Source organism: Condylura cristata, unplaced genomic scaffold, assembly GCF_000260355.1.
Source record: "Condylura cristata isolate star-nosed mole 26May11 unplaced genomic scaffold, ConCri1.0 scaffold00015, whole genome shotgun sequence".
Taxonomy (NCBI): Eukaryota; Metazoa; Chordata; class Mammalia; order Eulipotyphla; family Talpidae; genus Condylura; species Condylura cristata.
In genome coordinates, this window is record NW_004567116.1 from 31,911,319 (window position 1) to 31,934,969 (window position 23,651).

Genomic DNA, 23,651 nt, shown 5'->3' on the forward strand with positions numbered 1-23,651 from the left:
TGGTGGTTATAATGAATTAGAAGTGTTGTAGGACTCCCTGGAACTGGGCCTTTGTATCAGCACCATTTCTAAAGACTCTCCCTTGTTTATAGTATGACTCCTTTATCATGAGTTAAATATTGTTATGTGTATATGGATCTATTTCTGAACTTCCTGCTCCATCGATTCATATGCCTGTTTTTGTACCAGTACCAAAGTATTTTAATTATTGCTGCTTTATAGTACAGTTTAAAGTCAGATAACAAAATCCCTCCATTTCTTTCCTTTTTTTCCCCTCAAAATTGCTTTTATTATTTATAGCTCCAAATAAATTTCAATATTTTTTGTTCCATTTTTTTGAGGATTATTGTTGGTATTTTGATGAGGATGGCATTAAACTTACACATCACTTTAGGTAGATCGCTCATTAGGAATATGTTGATTCTCCAGGTCCTTTATGCTGTGTTTTTTCTCCCTAACAGAGGAACTGAAGGAGAAGCTGACAGAATACGTAGACAAGGTGAACAGCCAGAAGCCTGGCTTCATCAAAGTCGTGCGCCACAGCAAGCAGGAAGGCCTCATCCGCTCCAGGGTCAGTGGCTGGAGAGCAGCCACGGCCCCCGTGGTGGCACTCTTTGATGCCCATGTGGAGTTCAATGTGGGCTGGTAAGTGTCCTCAGTCGACGGGAGGCCTCCCAGGGTGGTCCAAAGGGCTTTGGCTCAAATGGGAGTGAAGCATGCTAGAGTCTGAACCATGGTAGGGAAAGGAAGGAATTCTGGAACAAAGGTGGTATCTGGCATGTGACATCTGGGGAGCCAGAGCCAAGGGTCAACAGGAGAGCACACAGTGGCTAATGGGCAACTCCACCTGCGTGGGCCTCTAGAAGACAAGATCTGGGAGGGAGTAAGTGCTGAGAGCGAAGCCCAGAGTTCCAGGTCCACTATGGAGAGGACCGCGCCCCCAGGAGAGGGAGAGCTGGGCCAGATGGGAACGAAGCTGCACAGAGAGGGCCAATATCAGGTGGGCAAAGGAAGCTAAGTTGGCTGATATCAGAGATGCCCTGCTTTCCCCCAGATGCCAGGCTAGAGGTGGCATAGGCGCTCAGGTTTTCCCTGATGCTGAAATTATGTCTTTGTCCTTTCTTTATCAGGCTGTGGCTTCTCAGTGCAGGGTGGGGCAAGAAAATAGATCAGAGTCTCAGGGACAAAGCAACTGGGCAGCATTGCACCAGGGCCGAGGGCCTAGGGGTGTGCTGTGTGTGGCGTCACAGGGAGCCCAGGCGCTGGGGGCCTGGGTGCTGGGAGTGACTGAGGTACTCCCTTCCGAAACACGGTGCCTGACAGTGCTGCAGTCTGCCCTCCTCCCCAGGCACCAGGTACCCTCCTCTGCCTGCCCGGAGTGAGGCAAGCAGGGACTTTAGCAGGAAGGAACCAGGCACGCACCCAGCATGGCTAGATTTGGGCAGACTTTTATATAACAGGCCAGAATTATGTCAGCATTGCAGCCATTTTTTATAGTTGAAGTCCCTGCTTGCCATTTGTAACTATTTAAAAAAGCATTTTCATTGAATTTATGGCCAGAAGAGGAGAGGGGCACTTACTATTTCAAGCTGATTTGAATAAACAATTATGCATCAAATGCATTATTAATGAGAAGCCGAACATTCCTGTCTGCCAACATATTACTTGCCTGGTACCCACAGGGGCTCCCTGGGAAAGCTCTGACCACCTCCTCCCACTCTCCTTGGGCAGTGGGGAACAAGCGGTGTGGGGGTGCGGTGGTGTCACGGATTTAGTGAAAGCAGGTTTGTTCTCATCTCCCTGTTTCTGCCACCCTCTGTCTTTTCCTCCAGATTGCTACTGTGAATTTTAGCAAACTCAAAGCCCAAGTTGAAAGCTTCCCACAGAACCTCAGATCTGTTCCTTTCTTCTTTTTCAAGTCTTGATTTTCTTTCTAGTGGGAAAAGGGAAAGTGAGCAGACACAAGGATCTAAGGCACTAAGAATCAGCTCAGCCAGGGATGGGCTGAAGGGTAGGACTCTTGGCAACACAGAAGCATGGGCGAGAATGGGGGGCAGTGAGCTGGGACCCCTTCCTAGGAGTAGAAGAGCTGTCCCCTGGCCAGGTGCTTCTTCCTCTCTCAGTGCGGGGAGGAGCTTTGGAAGTGGCCAGTGTGATGTCTACCGGCCTTAGAAGCACCTACTCTTCTCTCCTCCTTTCCGCTCAGGGCTGAGCCTGTCCTCACCCGCATCAAGGAGAACCGGAAACGGATTATCTCACCATCCTTTGACAACATCAAGTATGACAACTTTGAGATAGAAGAGTACCCACTGGCTGCCCAAGGCTTCGACTGGGAGCTGTGGTGCCGCTACCTAAACCCCCCCAAGGCCTGGTGGAAGCTGGAGAATTCCACTGCCCCGATCAGGTAAAGACTCCTTGGCCATGGCTCTGTCGACCTGGCCGTCCAGGCAAGGGCTTCCTTCTGCATCCAACCTTCACTCCTCTTATTCTGGTTCCATGGTGGCAAGGTCAGGTGGGGCAGGGAGGTGGAGAGGAATTATGAGTAAACTTGAATCACGCCCCAGGCTCTGATGGTCTCTTCTGAAAGAATCCACACAGGGGCTCCTATTCCTTAGTCCTCGCATCACGGTGGGGGCACCCAGGGGCCTGTGCTGTGCCAGCTGCTGAGGCTCCCGAGGGATTAAGACTCATTCCTGCCCTCAAAACTCTGGAACCTAGTGAAGAAGACAGACAAAAAAAAATTTTTTTGGAATGGCAAATGGCTCCACCATGTAGGTATGTAGGTGGGAACTACCAGGAACATGGGGGAGTCCTTTAAGAGGGTGTAGCATTCACTCTTCTAGTTAAGGGTAAGATGGAAAGGCTGGAACAGGGCACCCACATACTCATATACTCTCTCACCCATAGCGTGCGTTCATGTACAAGGTGGTAGCTCAGAGGGTTCAGAAGAAGGGCAGAGAGGGAGCAGCCACAAGCACAGAGGCTGGCAGAGCGAGGAAAGACCAGTCCAAGCGCCTGTAGCCTACCTGGCTGCTATTTGAACGCATCCTGTGGGAGCCACGCTGCATTTTGTAGGTCCCAGACTCTTTCTGTCTTTGTTGCTGACTTCATCGACATCCAGATGACTTCTAGGCAGCCTGCTTTATGGGTCAGGACTCCTGAAATAGCCTCTACCACCAAGCCCTCATTTCTGCCTGTGTTAATCACAGGTCAGGTGCCTTTATGTTGCCTGCAAAGTCCTGCCCATTAAATACACAGGCACCAGAAGGTAGCCTAGGGGACCATGCCTGGAATAAAAGAAGAGATTAGAAGCTGATGTTGCTTTATGTTCCATGCGGGAGAGATATTATGAAAAGATTAATTGAAAGTGGGTGATAATTTTCTGAAGATTACATTTTTCCTTGCCAGAAGGATGCGGGGGAAAGTATGTTCATATTTAAAAAGGATGGAAGAGAATTCTACTTACCTTTCCTGTTGTTGTCTCTGCTACCTGTAGGTCCCCACCATAATTTTGTTAAATATTTGCTTGGAGGTCACTGTGTGAAATGTACATTACACCTGTGGTCTCATTTGATCCACAGCAGAAGCTAGTGCCAGTTTGTCACTGAATTAGAAGAGGGTAAAGAGAACGTCCCTGCAAAGGTTCTGGGCAGTGGAGGCAGGACTAAAACTCAGGCCACCAGTTTCTGTGTCTTCCTGTCATCCCTGCGATATGGCCTGCTGTGCTCAGACCTGGGGTGGGGCGGCTCACTTCTGCCCCCAGGTCTGCTAAATACTTTTAGAGAGAAATAGTGTGACATGTGAGTGTTCTGGGAGAAGACTGCATTGGTATTTGCAGCTTCTGTTCTGCTCATCTCTGCTAGCCACCTGGCCTCAATCAGGAATCCTACATTCTAGTTCTTTGATAGAAAATATCATCTCAATTTAAATTTTCCATCAACCATTTTTTTTAACCCAAATTTTGACTGAGAGACCTTCTATTTGTAGAAGGCTTGGAGGAGAACAGTCCTGGTTTTACGTCTAGATGAAGACAGCCCCATGGAACGTTATGGATTGTAAAATTTATCTAACCCACCTCAGCTTCTATTTCTTTGGAAATGTACTGAAGTGCTTTGCCTATATGTGCTGTATGTAAGTTGTGGGGAAAAATCCCAGTAATACTTCCACTGCATTCTGAAGTGATGTCTCTGAGATAGTTACTCACTATCTCCCAAAGTGAAATTATGAAGAACAACCTGAGAAATTTCTTTCAATTTGCTTATCAAAGAAAGCTTTGCTATCCCTGATAAATAAGTATGGATGGCATGGCTGCATGAAAACTGTAAATCTTATTTCTAGGACCATCTCTATTCACATTCATCTTGGCCACCAGGAATCTCAGAGCCAGCTTTGTAGATCTACTTAAAGAATCATGAAGGAGCACCTCACACTGTAATGCATTCTAAGTGGACCCACATTTGTTGTGAATTTTGGTCTTTCCAGATAGTTATCTATTTCACTTTTCAAAGTATTTTCCATTTTCCTAAAAGCTATTTCTAATCTTTTTGGAGATTTGAGGAGGTATAAATTAATAACATTTCACACTAATTGAGTCTGCTTAATCCCTAACTGGTTAGTCAGTAATAGATAGCACAGGTGGCTTGTGCTCACCCCAGGGTAACTGTAGACCATGTTCTTTCCCTGACTAGGTCTGGTCATTTGAGGCAGGCCCTTCTTGCATGTCCTAGGACTATTCTGTCATGCTCAACATTTCAGGAGTGTCCAAAAAAAAAAAAAAACCACTGAGACCCTATTCTGCCAGGCTGGTGTTTTTAAATCACCATGCATTTACAGAGGGGAGTCTTTGGACTTCTTCAGTGTTCAAGACCATTTTTAAAAAACGATCTTTTAAATGTACAAAATGATGTAAAAATAAACTATTATATATTTTTAAAAATGATCTTTTGAATTCCAGTTATGCTTTACATTGTTTATTTTAGCTCTTTTTAAAAAAGATTTTTTTTTCTTTATAAATACAAGAACTGGGGTTCAGGCCCGAGGTGCCTGGCTTCAACAGAGACACAGTGGGAAGTATAACAGGCAGAACAAACAAAATATACTGCTGAGGGAGCATTGGGTGGGTCAGGAGAGGTCTGTCGTGCCATGTGGGTCACCTCCCTGGCTGGGGATTGCTGTCTGCAGCTATCTTGCACTGCAAATAGCTTCATAGCACTGTGATTTAACCTGTTGTTGTGACACCAGGGAGGCCTTATCTTCACTCGGAGAGATTATCATTGATTCCATTTCACGACTGTGGAATTGGAAACTACAGAACCTCTCTCAGAGATAACACAGCCTTAGCACTCGTCCAAGGCCAGGATCAATGTACCCCTAGATACTCAACCTGTGTTAGCATTGTGGTGGAATGACCTCACTGGGGCCTGCAGACTATGAAAGATGAGATCATTCAGAATAAAATGTGATTTGAAAGGAGAAAGGACAGGGAACCCCAGGCTTGGGCAACCTCATGCATAATATTCTCCAAAAGAAATGACCTGCAAAATATGTGGCTGACAATTTTCTCATTGCTAGGGATGCTTCCTTTTCTTTCTCTTCCCTTTCACATCCTTAGCCACCAGCTGATAAGATGCTGCAAGAGCTAGAAATGCTAGCAGTATGCAATGGGACAATGTAAAATTGTGCGAGTTAATGCTCTCAGCAAAGTGAATGGCTGCCTGTAACATCCTGAGTCAGGTGTCTGCATCCAGCCAGTGAGCTCCTTACCTGCTCTCACTGAGTAAGGCCTCCTGTTCCTTGGCCAGTTACCAGTTGTTAGGTGCCCTCCAGTCTAAGACTCCTGTTGAATTTCAGTCCCAGGCTGCCTACCAAAGCCCTGCCTGTAGGGGATTGCCCCCTAGGGCCCTACAGGTATATGGAGGTCAGCTTTTCTCTATAGCCACTACTAAGTAGCCGCCCCAGCTACTCCAGCCAGGGAGCCTGCTGACATCCTTCTCTCTTTTGCTCTCAAAGTTCATCTGTTTTGAAATATGTTGAGATTAGAACATCAAAATAGGTCTTCAGACAAATCCTCTCTCCATTCCTGATGCTCCAAATCCTTGTCATTTCTCACTGGGATATAACAACAAGCTTTCCAACTGGATTTTTTGGTTTCCACCACCCAATCTCCTCCCGTCAGTCACCTGCTACTGCCTGTGTTCTTTTTGAAAATACAGATCTGTTCGCATCACTGCCCCACTTAAAATTCTCTGTGGACACTTATTTACCTACAGATAAAATCCAAATTATCACATTATCCAAAGCCCTTTGGATAATAACTAACCCCAGCTAGTCTTTCCAAATGGAGTCATTTGGAAGTGTTTCTAAAAGACATGCAGAACACAAAGTGGGGAAGGGTAGGAACGTTGGCAGAAACCAACTGGCCGTGCAAGTTCAGGGTTCACAGGTCAGGGAAGTTAGAAATATAGCCATTCAGTCTAACCCAGCAGAATGACCTCCATGTCTCTGGACCAACACACCCAACAAGCACCACCAGAAATCACCGCCAGCCCCAGCACAGGAGCTGTCTGCCTCTGCCCTGAGGGTCTCCTTGCATGGTTGGTGAGGGTGGGCCCTGGAGGGCCACTCGGAGAACAAGGTCCACACCAGCTCTGATAGCAGAGGAAGGGAGCGAACAGGTCCTTTATGCTTGGACTTCTGCGTTCCCCAGGAGGCAGCCCCTTTGCTAACCTTTGGCCTATGTCCCCGCACCTCTGCAGGAGCCCAGCCCTCATTGGGTGCTTCATCGTGGACCGGCAGTACTTCCAGGAGATCGGCTTACTGGATGAAGGCATGGAGGTCTACGGAGGCGAGAATGTCGAGCTTGGGATCAGGGTGAGCAGGTTTTCTCACTCATAGAAGTTGGCTCAGCTCCCCAGTGGGTAAATGAGCTTGGCATGGAGAAATGGGGTCAAGGTTGAGGACCACAGACTGATTCTGTATGTCTAGTCAGTAACCATGGCCGTGTGTTTGTGACCAGACCTGATAGGAAAATGGGAGGGGGGTTCTGTACATTTTTCAAAAAGAAGAGGGTGTTCTTAATTGCTCTGTCTGGGAGTGGGGTGTGGGAGAGTTGAACTCCCATCTCAAGGGTACAGTGTCTTTGCTAAAATCAGACATGAGCTCCTTAGGAGTGAACAAAGGTGTCCTCTGAGAAAAGACCACAGCCACTAAGCAATGGCTGGGTAAATTTTACTCTCAGAGTCACCTTCTTAGGATTTCGCACTCTGATGATCTCTGTCTCCTCCACAGTGGCCCACAGAACTTTCCTAAAGGCGGTAAGAGAGGGTTACAGGCAGATAAACCTATGGGGTATAGACGCAACAGGCTCACTCCATGCTGGTTTCTGACCCTACTGTGAGCTGCTCAGACCCACAGGCCTGTTCCTAGCTGACACCATTCCTCAGTGGTGTCCACTACTGTACCCCAAAGTCCAGTAATCTTTGCAGCTGTCAGCTTATGTTGGGAATCCACAATAGACATCATTTAATTTCTCATCCTTTAGAAATATTTCCTCGACTCAGACCTCTTTCCCTGAAAAGGTAACTCTGAGAGGAACCCCTTCCCACCTCTTAGGAATGGATACAAGAAGTGTTTACAGGTAGTGATGACAGCTATAACGTGGGAATCTCAGGGCTAACCCTAAGGGAAACTCACTCCTATGTCCAGGGAGTGGTCCTAACCTCACAAATGACTCAATATTCATGCTATGGCTTCCCAAGATAGTACCAGTCTTTCTGCGGGGCATTGGCATACCCATACATAGCAGGCTTGCCAGACTGTGGTATTCTGGAAACCCTCTGAGATGTTCTGCCTTACTGCCAGCCCTCCATGTAGACCACTCTCTACCCAACGTGACTCTACTCTTGCCCTCTGGTCCCGTAGTGTCAGTATCTGGCTCCGCCAGTTTCCATTAAGGATTCCATCCTCCCCTCAACTCTGACCTGGGACCTCCCGCCCCACTGGGAAGTCAGCTGGCACTGGACAGTCCTTGCTTGTCCTGTAGGGGAAGTGGGCACCTCCCATGATCATCTCACCTGCAGTGGCTGGCAGGCTGTGTGTGGACCTGACTTGCCAGCCACAATTAATACTAAGGCTTTGTGATCTGGCAGCAGGAATGGCTTGTCTGAAGCTATGCTTAAAAGATATTTCCAGACATCTGTATTCACTGAAACCCAGAGAGAATGCTTTGGAGGTAGTCAAAATACATGGGCTTATTGGAGAGCTAATATATTCATAGAAGATAGTACCTGCATAATCACCCTCATTTCTCCAGCTCTTTCTACACTGGTCATTTATTCACCATTTACGCTCTCACCATCTCACTTCAGCACCACTCCAGGATAAATGCTCACCCCAGACATAATCTTTTTCACTAGGAGCTGCTGCCAGGAATTGGCTGAGCAGGCAGGACGGCATTTAGTCACTTACACTCTCTGAGAAAAAATGTCTGGGAATGGAGAAAGGAATTAGATTTGTGAACTCTGCTCCCAACATGTATGTGAGCCAATTATGGAGGTGGAAGATTTCTGGCTTTTCCATTCCTAGACTAGAAATCTGTCTGAGTGTGAGTTTAGGGAAAGCTTTCAAAGACATGTTAATTCTTCTTTGGGTTGTTTTGTGTTCAGGGTGTAAAATGGTACCTGACTTTCCTCCCTACCTCCCTCCATTCCTTTCCTCTCGCTTGACAGGGATGCAGGGTCATTGGAGTTGAAGGAAAGATGTCTTTTAAGCAGAGACCCCACAATCTATTGGCTGGCAGAGCTGAAAACAGAAGGCAGGGCTAGTTGGTTCAAATTCTAGTTTCTTTTAAAGGATACAGAGTGACTGGTCATTTCTAACATCTATGCTTGTGTGGTTATTAGTGTTGTGTGTGTGTGTGTGTGTGTTTTAATGCTTTACAAATTAACATCTAAATGCCTTGGTTTCCTCATCTAAGAGCGCCCCTCAATGACCACACAAGACTGGGTATAGAAATGATGGATAGATGCTTTACTCACTTCAGAGGCAACTTACTAACTCAAAGTCCTTACATATTTGGAACATGCGAATAGAGTTAGTGAAGAATAATTGAATGTCTACTCTGTGCCAGGGATCCTGCTGGGCATTTGTGTCATCCATTCCTAAAAAGTACCTGCTATTTTAATACCTGGTTTTTTCCGCCTGATTAAAAAATGAAGTTAAAAGCTTATATATGTTTTCAAGGTCACACAACATAGAAGAGGTAGAGATCTTTGTGACTTGAAAAACTAGATAGACATAGCACTGTGATCTAAGGATAAAGGCCCTTTGAACAATCCTTTCTGCAGATTATTACAATATCCATGCAGTATTTTCATTCTTCGTAATTCACAAGCTTGTTTTCTGAGTCCCCGTTAAAACCTTATTCTTATTTTGCAATCAGTTCTGCCTAGTCTTCCTGCCTAGTCCACTGCTCGGTGTGAAAGAAAGGGAATTGCTATGGCTAAGTAGAATGAAATGAGTGAGAAATAAGAAGAGCTGGCAATATATCAAAGAAAGATTATATGGACGACGACTATAAAAATACCCACATAGGCAGTCATGCACCGCAGAATGACATTTCAGTCAATAATGGCGCACGTTTGCAATGATGGTCCCCAGATTCCGATTGCCTCGTGATACTGTTGCCTCCTCACATTACATTTTAGACCACTGCAGCCTGATACACCCAATGTCAACTCTCTCTTGATAACGCCATCCTCCTTGTCCTTGATTTACTATTGTGTTGCATGAAATCGACAAAGGGAAACTGGTCTGTAAGACAAGTGTATGTATCTTTCCTTGAGATTAAATTATTTAATATAAATAGCAGCTCTCTTCACCTTTCTGGAATGGAAACCACAGAGATAGAAAGAGAAGGGAAATTGTGTCAGCTCAACTACTGCTACCCACGCCCAACCCAGGGGGTCCAGAGCAGGCTGTTACACAAGATTAGTCTCTCCATCTTGTCCTGGCTGTGGTTGACTCTTGACTAGATTGAATTGTTTGGCATGCATCACAGAGAAGATTGTCAACTAGACAGGGCTCTCTGTTGAACATCTGCTTGGTCATATTTGTATCACTGATTCCTTATCTGAATGTTTTTTATTGGAATTTCAGAGTCTGTCTTGGAACATTGGTTATCATCTGTCTCTTTAGAGTATGGTCTGCTCTTATAATGCCTCAAATAGCTTTTTCATTATCCAGTATAACTGACCTTTTTCTACCTTCTTCAAAGGCTGGATCATTGTCTTTATTCTGGTTCACCCAGAATATCAAAGTCACAGTGACAACTTTTAACTGCTTTTGCTTTTCCTCATCAGATCTGATTTGGTGTAGGATCTGTCCCTATGAATGATCCTGTCCCATGTACCTGAGCAATATCTAAAACAGGAGGAAACCCAGCTGTCTGGCTTCACCTTTGGTCAGAAATCCATCAGGGTTCTTCTTATCTGGATATCCTTATTTAATAGGTCAATCAAGCAGAATTTTGTGCTTGAGGTTTCTTAATGACTTTATTCTAAATCCATAATGTCATTCTGTTGCCCTAGTCTGCCAGGTTTCATCCCCTCTCATAATTTTCTTCTTCAGCCATGGAGAATCAAATGTGTGCCCACATCCCGGAAAAATTCTAGTGGCTATTGCATAGGTCGTGTAAGATGAAGCTATGTACATAGTAGGAGGCATAGACTTTACAAATCACATTAACACCAGCTATGAGAGATCCCTGAGCCCTTGTCTATGTTCATCTGTGGCTTCAGTGTCAACTAAGTGTCAGTGGAAATGCATTTCATCTGTATTGTCAAAATTGTTTCTCTACAATTATCCTATTTATTGCATATAGCAATCAAGTGTTGTAGGCAAACCACATATTATTATTCTAATAGCATTATAAGATTTAAAATGTGGTTGTTATCCAAAACATGAATTACTCTTTATGCTTTATCTCATTACTATAAGCATTATTTTAACAATAAAGATAATAAGAAATCAATATAAATACTTGTAAACTATAAAGTGCTCTACACAAAATATCTGATTATATTTGTTATACGTGTATACATATATATATATGTATACACATTTATATAGAGCTTTTTTATAGAAACAAGTTTATATAGTTTATATAGAGCTTGATGTTTTTTTTAAAGATTTATTTATTTATTCATACAGAACTGGGGTACAGGCCAGAGATGCAGAGTGTGAGAGGATTCACCAGGGACAGAATAGGAAGCAGAACATGCAGATCGATGAAGTACACTGCTGAGGGGAGCAGCGGGCGGGTCAGGAGAGGTCTGCCACGCCATGTGGTCACCTCCGGGGCAGGCGGGGATCAAACTCATGCAGAAGTGGCTTAAGCTTCTTAGTGCTGTGTTTTAACCAGCTGCGCCACCAGGGAGGGCCCTATATAGAACTTGTTTTTTAAGGCATACTTTCATTTACATTATTATAGTTCTACTAACTTTTTATTCAGATAACACTCAGGAATCTATGCTTAAATAAGAAAACTGACCCAGACTAACTTAAAGAGAAAAGTAATTTATTAGGTTGTTGGTGAGCTCATAGAATTAGTAAGTCTGGAGAAGCAGCTTCAGAAACCAAGAGAGGCTACATAGCAGGAAACAGCCAAACCCAGGTAGTAAGGACAGTCTAGTTAGGATCTATCTGCTAACCACACTGCCATGACTGAGGATCCTGCTATTAGATACTAGACACTGTTCACTTGGTTCTAAGTGACACTCACCAAGACTCACAGTCCCTGCTGAGAAGAAACAATTGGATAAACCTAGGTTCTCCTTAGCCTTAGCTAAGAAAACTACTGCCTTAGATTCTTGGAGATAAGGGTAGGTCATTTCTGCCTCCTTTCAGGTTTCATTGAGCCAATAGTAACACATTCTGTGGTCCCTCATATAGGAAGGGAATATAGAACCTGAGTTTAAATGTCCTCTTCAACAAGTAATGTCCTATCCAAGGTACTGCATTCCATATTCTGGGTTCTTAATCATAAGTGGGATTTTAAACCCATTTCAAACATCTGCAGAAAATAGAATAGTAAAATAAATATCTGAGTTTCAACATTGTCAACTGATGAACAGTTTGATTTTAATCTCTAGCCCTACCCATTCTTCTCCCAACTCCAGTTATTCTGAGGAAAATCTGTCAATATGCACCTAAAATAGACTTTTAAAAACATGACCATATCAGTATTTCCAGTCTGAAAGTGTTGAAACAGTTCCCTAAAACCATCAAATCCTTTATCAGTATTCAGATTTCCAAAATTCTCCCCTAATTTTTGTTTCATTTTGTTTTGCAATTTTGATTCAGTTGGTTACTGTATCTTTCAGGCATCTATTAATCTATTAAATTTCTTTCTCCATCTCTCTTTTACCCCTTGTAATTTACTTTTAAAGAGATCAGGCCACTTGTCCTGTAGAGACTCTCATCAGCTAAATTTTCCTGGTAGTGTCCTCCTCATGTCACATAACATATCCTTCTACCCCGTGTATTTCTTGTGAAAGTGTGGTTAGATCTTTAGAGGTATGTTCAGTTCTGCAGCAAGAATATTTCATAGGCAGTATTTTTATAGTTCTTGTCTAATGTGTTTCATGTCATGTGTCTCACTATCAGTGATAATAGCTGTTCTTGCTGGTTGTGTCCTAGAACCAGTCATTCATTTGGAGTTACAAAATGAGAGTATTTTTTTTTTTTATTTATTTATTTGTGCATTACAGAACTGGCGTACAGGCCAGAGGTGCAGGGGCGGTGAGAAGATTCACCAGAGACAGTGGGGAGCAGAACAGACCAATTGATGAAGAACACTGCTGAAGGGAGCAGCAGGCGGGTCAGGGGAGGTCTGCCACGCCATGTGGATCACCTCTGGGGCAGGCGGGGATCGAACTTATGCTGAAATGTCTTAAGCTTCTTAGTGCTGTGCTTTAACCCGCTGCACCACTGGGAGGGCCCCAAAATGAGAGTATTTTTATTTTATTTTTCCTACTGACTTATTAGTGAAAAATATTACAGTCATCCATTCTTTGGTTACCAGGGAGTGCAATAAAGTTTATGTATAAAATTCAGATAAATAATTCTGTAATAGCTTTCAAAATAATGAATTAATTTTCTACCATTTTCAAAAAGGGCCAATTATGTTTTTTTTTAATATTATAATGAATTCAGAGATTTAAAGATATTTGTTGTAATTTATTTCATTGCATTTAATATCCTTTGTTGATTTACAGAATTTCCACCTTTGGCTATTGGGAGCCTGAGTCATTTAATCATTTCCCTGCCAACAAGAAATTCCAGGTTCCATACATTTCCTGCTGCATACCTGTAATCAGCTATTTCCCCAAGGAGTGTGACTTTTTTTTTTTAAATGAAAAATGGCACTTTATAGTATTTGAAAGCATAATCTGAGTACAAATGGGTTAGTCCACATTTTTAGGTCGTTTCAGTAGTCAGAGCTAGAATGTTATTATCAAGGATAAAATACTCCAGGCATTCATGATAGATCTCTCTGGTTCAAGTTCAGAACTAAATGGTTTTTACTTAAACTCATTGATGTTACATATATTTCCCTTCTTCCATGCCAAAAATTCTGGTTCTTAATGACACCAATGTAATTACTTCTTTATTTTATTTCCCAGTATGCATACAACTATCTCAGAATACTTGTAACAACACTACCCCCCTACAATATGGTTACTACAAACAGTTTAATTTTTTTGCATTTCCTTTTTGTTTTTAGATTATATTGCACTAGAGGTATACCGTCAAATTACTGTGAATTACTGTGATTTAAAGTCATCTAGAATAGCTCCTCTCAGTGTGATTATCCTACTAACCTAGTAAACAGGTTAATTTGTTTCATTTTGTGCTTGTTTTTCAAAAATTGTCTCTTTATATTAATTTTTAATCCTTACTATTTAATTCCAGAGTCAAATTCATAAAAGAAAGCATATTTAGAAAAGTCTACCTTTTATCACTGTCCTCTATATATGTTATTTAGTTCCATTAAAATCAGCATTTTGTTTCCTTTACTTTACACTTTAAAATATATAAGAACAGGGCTCTCCCTGGTGGTGCAATGGGTTAAAACCCCACATTATGAAGCTCTACAAAGCCACTGCAGCACGAGTTTGATCCCCAGCCAGGGAGCTGACCCACATGGCATGGCAGACCTCTTCTGACCCACCCGCTGCTCCCCTCAGCAGTGTGCTTTGTCAGTCTGCCTGTTCTGCTCCCCCACTCTGTCTCTGGTGAATCCTGTCACCCACCACACCTCTGACCTGTAATCCAGTTCTATAAGCATAGATAAGTAAATATATATATATATATATATATATTTCTCTCAGACAAGTGATAGATATAGTCATCACTGCTTTTTTATAGCTGCATAGTGCTCCAATGCATGAATGTTCCATACTTTATTCTACCAGTTTGAGGTCATAGTGTTATAAGCAATAACCCTGTAAATTTTTTCATGTAGCTACTGGGTTATTGTTTTCATAGACTCCTAAAAGTGGAGGTCATTGGGAAAACGCATGCATCATTTTGCTAGACATTGTCAAGTACTCCTCCAGAGACATTGTGCTTATTTCCGCTGGCAATAATGAACATGTCAGTTTCCTCAGTCAACCAACAAGATGTGTTATGGAGTATTTGGGTTTTGGCCAATCGCACAGATGAGAAATGGCTTTCAATGTAGTTTCCATTTACATTTCTCTTATTAAGAACTTGGTTGAGCAGCTTTTCATGTGATTAAGGCCATTTGCATTTCTTTTTCCAAGAGCTTTTCATATCTTTGGCCTACTTTTCTGTAGAATTGTTAGTCTTTTCTCTATTTTTAAATCTCTTTATACATTAAGGATGGTAATAGTTTGCCTATCATATACACTGCAAATATTTTCTCCCAGTTTGTTACTTATCTTTTGATTTTGCTTCTGGTGTTTTTTGCCATATAACAGATTTCATATATATGCAAATGTATCAGTCTTTTCCGTTCTTACCTCCAGAGTTTAGACATAGAAAAACTATCAGATTATAGAGAATTTACTCTTTGATCCATTTCAAGTTTGATCCTAATTATGATATGAGGAATGTACACATGTCTTATTTTTCTTTATGGGCATGCAGTTATTAACAGCTTCCATTTAAAATAACACCATTTTCTCATTAGTTTGCAAAATTACCTTAGCCATAACTAAGTTGCCATATATTTTTGGCTCTGTTTCTGGATTTTCTGTTTTGATTTCACCAATTTGTCGTTATAGTCATGTACTACTATCACACAATTTCATTTATATAACCTATATGTTGTGTTTGCAAGTCCAAACTTATAAATGATTGTAAACTGCATTCTGGCCTGCTAACCAGGTAGCATGGAAATCTTCTTTCCTGACTAGATTTTAAGTGATGTCAGGATATATGGCTACCTAATCTTCATAAGGATACATGGAACCTAATGTGTGTTCAGTGAACAGATTGTAAATATGAAGGTCAAATACAAGAGAATGTTTCCTATATTAGCTCAGAATATCAGAGCTATGAAAAACAGGTAAAAGTTATAATGGATATTATTATCAATTCACTATAAAAACAAGTATTGGAACCATTTTTTTTTTTTTTCAAAAGGAAGGGAAGTCTAGTAGGATGTGAGAGTTTTGTAATAGGACATGTTCAAAGCATAACTACCTCTTAGTGTCTCTAGAAAGAAGATTTAATGCCAATAGTTAATAATAACATAGCAGTAACTATAAGTGATCCTCTGTCCTATTTACTTTACATGTGTTAACTCACTCAATGTATACAGTAAATGCTTTTTCTGTCTTCATTTACAGGTAGATTTATTGAAGCATCAAGAGGTGATGTAACTTACCCTAGGTCACATGACCAGTGAATGCTAAAGTTAAGATTTGAAATCAAGAAAGAAGCTTTAGAAACTGTTATACCTTGTGTGTAATTAACAGTAGTGTAATGGCCTCAGGAGCTGATCTGACAGAATTTCTCACCATCTCTTTGTGGCTTCATTCATTCACTCATTCATTCACTCATTCATACATATTCTTTAGATATACTTTCCAGATGCTATGAAGCTAGATGTGAACGGTACCGACACTGTCTTTGAGTGGCTTTTAGTCTAATAGATAAGATAACCACCTTACCATCTTCTAAATACAGTCTAGTAGAAAACTATAAAAGTGTCATGAGCTTAAACAGAATGTTTTAACCCCTCCCTCCATTTTTACTTCAAGGGCTTCTGTGTTCTTTGATTTAATAATAGTAACTATAGCTAAGTGTATAACTCAGAGAATTTGCTCACTCTTTTCCTCACAATATTCCTAAAAAAATTCTGTAAGACAAGAAATGCAAACTATTGTTATTTTTCTAAGCTATAATTCATTGTAAAAATAAGCAACAGAAACTAAAGCAACAAATAGAAATTAAAAATTTGTAGACTGAACAGTAGTATAATAATCTATACTGACAAAATATGATTCAGGGAAACAAAACTTGGTTGAAATCACAACCTCAAAAGAAAACTCCACATGGAGGCCATAATTATAAAATGTGATGTGAATAAAAAGAAAAATACTGATAGATGAGTCAGCACAAAAAATGTATTTAACCCCAATGAAAAGAATTCCAGTAATATAAAATTGGAAAATTAGTATAAAAGGAAGTATAATTTAATTACATTATAAAGAAGATTAACCAAGAAAAAAAATTAAATTACTGAGTGATATTTACTCTAGAAAATATTTTCTGGATAAAAATTTTACCACGATGAGTATAATTTGAATTAAAATACAAAGTAAGGCACAATCCCCTGAGGGTCAAAATGGCAGAGATGAGACATTTTGTTTGTGTTGCCATCGAGGCAACAACCACTTTACCCTTGGAACTGGGTGAGGTTCTACCGAGGAGGTGACATTTTGGCTGAGTTCCAAGGGAAATGGAGACAGATATTCCAGAAATTGGGGTGGCGTGTATAGACTGATGGCTGAGAAGGAGCATGACTGTGGCTGAATTCTCAACTTGGGGACTAGGGATCAGTCCTAGGACTTGAGGCTCAAATGGAGGCTCAGAAACATGAGGGGAGAACTATGAGATGAGGAAAATTTGGTCCTTGGCAATCCAGAAGGCAGCCTGCGGTGGGGCTCTGCTCTCATCCTGCTTGTCCACATTTTCATTGGTGACTTAAGTAAAAGGAAAACACACACTATGATGAATGACCTGGAGCTGAGAGAGTTCAGATAAACCATTTCCATTGGTCTCTCTAGGCCTGGACCATCTAAGCTTTGGTTTAATGATATAAACTCATGGACAACAGAAGGTTATTATTTCATAAAACAGCATAAACTCCACAGTTGATAGCAGTTTAATGATCAAGATGAGACCACAGTATGAAGATGATGATGATGTTCGCACTAATAATAATCAACTGACAATAATGGGGAGGCGGAATGTTCATTTATTATGTGCTATTGACCCACCATTTTGTATAGTCATATGCCAACCAGTCAAGGACAGAATGCATATACAACAGGAACAGACAAAATATAAAAAAACTCCGATTGCCTCATGACATTATGACCATTGTGATGTAGCATTTTATGTCAGGCACAGCCTCTTAGATCTCATGTTTGCTATGTCTCTTGATCGCATCATTTTCCCTTGTACTTGATTTAATTCAGCATTGTTTGTTCTTCATGGCTCCTCTGCATGCAAAATCTACTGTGACTGCTTCCAGTATGAGAACCTGTCAAGCATCTGACCTGGAAGCAAAATTAAAATTGATTAAAGACCATCAAAGTGGAAAATTAATGATGGTCATTACTTGCCAGTCAGGCATGTCCCACTCCACCATCGCTGTGAGCTTGAAGAACAACAAACTGATGGAAGCTGTGAAAGAATCAGTTTCATTGAAAACAATGAGACTAATAAAAATTCAAAAAGGTCCTATATTGGATATGGAGAAACTTCTAATGACCTGGATTGGTTTGCAAAAAACCCAAATTGCCCAAGGACCCAGTTCCAGGATGTAGCCCCATGGTTAAGCAATGCATGATTTTCTGTATTAACTCATTCATTTGTCCTGAGCCCCGGGAGTGAGTCCCGGTTGTTAGTGAGTCTTCATTTTGTAAGTTAGGAAACTGGAAGTAACAAGATTAACTGCCTCCTCAGGTGACTCAAGAGTAAACCAGCTGACTGATTTCAAGGCTCAGGCCTTATCATTGTATCATGTTATTTGTCCATCTCAGTATTTGTGGTTTCAAGTTATCTGTCACATAAAGTTTAATTTTAGGGCCTAACTTAAGTGGAAAATAACCACAGTACCATTTCAGGGCTTGATGATGTGGCCCAGATCCCTCCTGGGCCTGAAAGCTACATCAATAATACTATACAATATCTTCACAAGAGATTGCAGTCAGAATTGGTTAGTGACCGAGATGAGAGCCAGAGTTGACAGAGTCACCAAGGATGCAAATTGAGGGACTAAAAAATGAGAGGAGCCAGACACAGACAAGAAGTCAAAATTCTGGGTTCAAAGAGCCTGAGCCAGAGAGAAGAGAAAGGAAAGAAGTTCTGAGCCACTGCCTAGCACAGGCATCACCATTATCAGAGACTTTTACAAAATACATCTAAGGTTAAAGGGCTAGAGACTTTGCTAAAATTATGATCAGGTTCCTATGTGCTTGCCAAGCCTCCTGCGAATTGAAGCACACAAGAGACTCTATGGTTCTTCCCAGTGGCCTTGACTTGGAGGTCTCAGTCATCTCAGCAACCTGCTAGCAGCAGGACTATTCTCATGTAGCCAGGAGGAAAATGATTAAAAACACTAGTGAGCACAGACTCAGGTGAAACAACTAATCCTTGCTGGCAAAATTAGACTTGGGAAGGAAGTGGGGAGTGTGGCACCAGCTTCCCTGCTCAGCTGAGGCAGTCACAGGGGAACCCCAGATACCACATCTGATAAAAAGACTGCAAGTAGATTCTCTTAAATCCTTCCCATTCCCTAAAGACTGAGAAAATTAAATACCTTAAATTGGATTTTAGTCTCTGGTTGCTCCTGAATGATATGGCTTGTTGGTCCAAGTCAGTTGGAGTTAGAGTTCATAATAACCCGAGATCTTGGAATAACGTGTGTGTGTATGTGTGTGTATGTGTGTGTGTACACAACAGGAAGCCCTGCCAGTTGTTTGCATCATTTTATCATGAATTGGAATCTGTTTTGACATTGTCCTTGAGAAGCCATAGACTGCTGGCAGATGAGCCAGGATTCATACATGCAGTCTTCTGGTGCCAAGGATTTCCAAAGACAGCAACACAGTGTCAAGTTGTGGGCTTATGTGCTTCCTGAACAAACTTTCTTAGGGACTCAAAGTTTGAGCTCAAATGTTATCTACATATTCCTTTGGGATTGTGTCGGATCTTAATAATAGCTTGGGTGATCATTGAAGGTCAAGACCTAACCTGTCCTAGTCATTACAGGAGTAATTACAGATGACAAAACTGATGCTGAGAATGGGAGACTTAAGTGACTAAGAAAGGGGAGTTTTGGATAGAAAGATGGACATTGATGGGAAGTGAGGAATGTGGACACTTTATTTGCGCTTGAGTAGAGGACAGCAGTGGCCTAGTGACTTCTTGTGGCAGAGGGCAAGCACCAATGCCCTGGGAAAGTACCAGCTGAACCTGGAATGGGTGGTTCAGTTATCCCTTCCTTCTAAGGGTTGAGCTCTGGCTAGCCCCGCTCTGTTGGAATTTGTGCCACGAGCCTTGGCCTCTGTGGGGTCTGAAATTTTTAGGGACCTTGAGTTGTGAGCATCTTGGGGCTAATGAAACCTAAACCTCTGAGTCTTCATGCATGAGGAAAGTTTGGGTCCCCTAGCAACTGGAACCAGTCATTCTGTGAAGCCCAGTGGCCAGGAGGCATCCGAAAGCACTGAGAGGAAGGCCTCTGCTGGCCACATTATCTCCAGCACGCCAGCCATGGAGTGACTCTGCAATTGCCAACTTGGCGTCCACCAGACACAGTTTAACAGTATATTGTAAAAGTTTATGGTTAGTAAAGATAAGTGCAAAATTAATCTCTAAAGAACAAAGCAATTAAAAATGTACATAATGAAGCACTCAGCTAGACCTGGTGGGGAGCAGAAGAGGGAGAAGTGTCTATGAACAGTTTTTCACTCGGTCAGGTCTTCAGGCTGATGTTTTTCTAATTGTGTTCAATGAGGGCGGCATAGGAAGGTAAGATTAATAAGATGCACCGAAGAGGCAATAACGAGTTTTTAGAGTCAAATTGAAGGAAATTTGCCTTCTTAAAAAGTTTGGGCCAAGGGCCCTCCCTGATGGCGCAGCGGGTTAAAGCACTGCACTGAGAAGCTAAAGCCACTTCCTAATGAGTTCGAGTCCCGCCTGCCCCGGAGGTGACCACATGGCGCGGCAGACCTCTCCTGACCCGCCTGCTGCTCCCCTCAGCAGTGTACTTCGTCGATCTGCCTGTTCTGCTCCCCGCTGTGTCTCTGGTAAAGCCTCTCGCCGCCCCTGAGCCTCAGCCTGTACCCCAGTTCTGTATGTACAAATAAATAAATCTTAAAAAAAAATTGGGGCCATGGGGGGAAATAGTTATAAAGGCCAATATTGAAATTTGATTGTAGGCTGTGGATTTGATAATAGTATTCTTTGTTAAATTTCCTGATTGGGGGGAACAAAGCAAAAACAAAGGCCAAAAACCATTGGGGACCAGCAATAGACAGCTGAGTTGTATAGCTACAAAAAGGTGTTCTTTTTCTATCTCTCTTCTTCCTTTTTCTTTTTTGATTGTTTTCCTTTAACAGTCTGTGCCTGCTGCTGTGTATATACCCTGGAAGGTAGCTTTTTTACCTGCATTCCATTTCAGCTCTAATTTTTCAGGAAAGGACCACCAGGCAAGGCTGGAATGAGCTCTTCACAATGACTGGTAGAAACTGCATACAGGCTTCTCCTTTTTCTCCTATTCTTCATCCCCCTCCTTTCCCTCTTCCTCCTCTTCATCATCATCATCGTCAACATTTTCTTCTTCATCATCATCATCCAAACTCTGTTGGGTTTTTCTTTAATAAGAGCAGATACTGATCAATCTGAAATTGCAGGAGAATTCAGAGACATCTACCCCCATGACAAATGTTCTTTATTTTGTAAAGCATCAAAGTGGCAGGACACCTCCGAGTCCATTTTCCCGGATCTTATGGGTAACAGTTTACAGAAATTACCTGTACCTATTTTTTTTTTTTTTTATTAAAGGAAGACGTACATTTACGTAAAGTCGGTCCTGAAACTAAGGAGTAACCCCTGGTGTAAACTACCCCAGAGGACACATTTACTGCCTTAGTTCCTGTCTCTATCTGTGCAGCCTCCTTTGCTGTGGAGCGTCCCAGGGGTGGACTCTGGTCCCTTTCCTTGCTTGCTTCAGTGCCTGCAGGTGCTGAGACATGAACTCAGGTGTGCCCATCTTGATTCATCGTGCCTGCTTCAGGCCAAATGCTGCATAGCAGTGAGTGAGGGTCTTGATGACTTGCATGCTTTTCACTGTACTGAAACTGCAGTCATGTAGAAAATCATGGAGGAGGGGAGAGAAAATAGAGTAATGATTCCAAGACTAATATATACCTTGGATTTAAATCTTTCTGAAATCAAGTTGGCCTTATGAATTGGGTATTAGTATATGTGTGTTTGTGTGCGTGTGTATGTAATTTATTGCCCAAACCAAAATCCTTTTGAAAGTGAAAGGGAGTACAACTAGTAATATCAGTTATAAATCAATATTGTTCTAGGCAAACCAGAGCATGTGGCCACTCCATTTATAATATTATGAGCATATTTAAATCATTTCGTCCATTTGACATTGTTTATTGGTTGACTAGCCACCTAAGGTAGACCGTGTGTAACATTGGTCATACAGTGTTTAAAAAGTAAACACAGGCCCTTTCCTCTTACAGCTAACGGTATAACATAGAAGACTGCTGATAGAAGGGGTTTTTTAAAAGCAATTGTACAGTTATAAATTGCAATATGTACAAATTAGTCAATTCAGGCTTCCATTAAAAATACCAGAGACAGAGATTAATTTTCTCGCAGTTCTGCAGGCTGACAGTCTGCAGTCTGGGGCCAGCGTGGCGGGGCCTGGCTTGCCACTGGCATCTCTCTGTGTCCACACATGGTGGAGCATGAGCCTGTGTATCTCCCTCTGTTAGGGGCACTTGTTCTGTTTTATCAGAGCTTTTATGACTTTACTTAACCTTAATCAACTCCTTGAATGCAGATGCATAAGAACTTGGGGGCTTCAACATGAATTTTGGGGAATCATAATTCAATCCCAAGAAAGTGGTATAATGGAAAGCAAGAATGTTAGTTCCAGAAAGGCAGGGTTTTTGTAGTTTTTGTTCAGTGATAAAATTCCCATCTCAAATAGCAGTCCCAGTCACATAGCAAATACTCAATAACGTGGTTGAATTCCAGCAGAGAATATACAGGATCAGATACATAGTTTTAAACAGTGGCTTGAAGGGCAGCAAGAGTTGGATAGAGGAGGCAGTTTGGAGGCTGTTGATCAGTTGTCCAAACAAAGATAATGGCAGATGAACCAGGTTATTGGCTGTACAGATGGAGATGTGATTACATTTCAGCTATATTCAGGAGGTACAACTGACTGTGTTTGCTGATGTGATATTGGATGAGGTGGGGGAGAAAGAGAACATCATACATCATTATGAATGAATTGCAGGCTTTAGACTTAGACTGCTAGGTATATGAGAAGAAGACTGAGAGACAGATCAGTAGGTAGGGATGAAGAAGAAAAACTTAGGCTGGACGTGATATATTTATGATTTCTGAGGAACACACAAAGTGAAGTAATGTGTAGACAGTTGGATAGATAAATCTTGAGCTCAGAGGAATGTGGTATTTCCTCCTGCCCTGAAAATCTCTTGCTGCAGTGGTTAGAAATCTTACAAGCAGTGGAATCTTACAGTGATGCTATGTGACAGCCAATAAATACTTAATGGGTCCTAAACTCACACTAGGGTATTGAAATAAACCCTCTCGGCGCATTACCTCATGTAATACTCAGAACAGTTTTTGCATTGTCTCCATTCCACAGACTGGGAAACTGAGTGTTAGAAGGTGAAATGAAATGACTTAAAGCCAGCAAGTCAGCAAATGAAAAATGTAGGCCCTGACACAAACAGTATCTCACTCCAGCATCTGTGCTCTGAACCAGTGACCTGTCTCCCAAGAGTACAGTTCTTGGGTACATCTACACTGCATCAAAATTACATGTGCTCTTGAACCTCAATTTTCTCTACTGGGAAATGATGGGAGGTAATCTGTAAGGTTCTTTTTGATTCTACGATACTGCAATGCTGATCTCCTTTGTAAATTTCATTTTTAATGTGAATTTGCTGTAGGTGCCTTTCAGAGATGATACCCAAGCTGACAATTCATTTTGATGTGCATGAAAAGGGCAAATCTCTTTAAGAGAAGACCCAGCGCACCAGCTTTCTTAATCTGAATTCCAGTGGAGTAAGAAGAAAGCTCCTTAGAACAAATTTTCATTTCTGAGTGAGAGAATA

General features: G+C 41.8%; 1 protein-coding gene across 1 annotated transcript in view; it reads left to right on the forward strand.

Moving 5' to 3' along the window:
• The window catches only part of GALNT18 (polypeptide N-acetylgalactosaminyltransferase 18), a 309,423-nt gene that overhangs the window by 223,437 nt on the left and 62,335 nt on the right, over positions 1–23,651 (forward strand). The window contains exons 4-6 of the mRNA XM_004683042.2: positions 462–645; positions 2,207–2,404; positions 6,756–6,870. Of these exons, the coding sequence (XP_004683099.1) occupies positions 462–645; positions 2,207–2,404; positions 6,756–6,870 (497 nt within the window). The remainder of the gene's footprint in view (positions 1–461; positions 646–2,206; positions 2,405–6,755; positions 6,871–23,651) is intronic.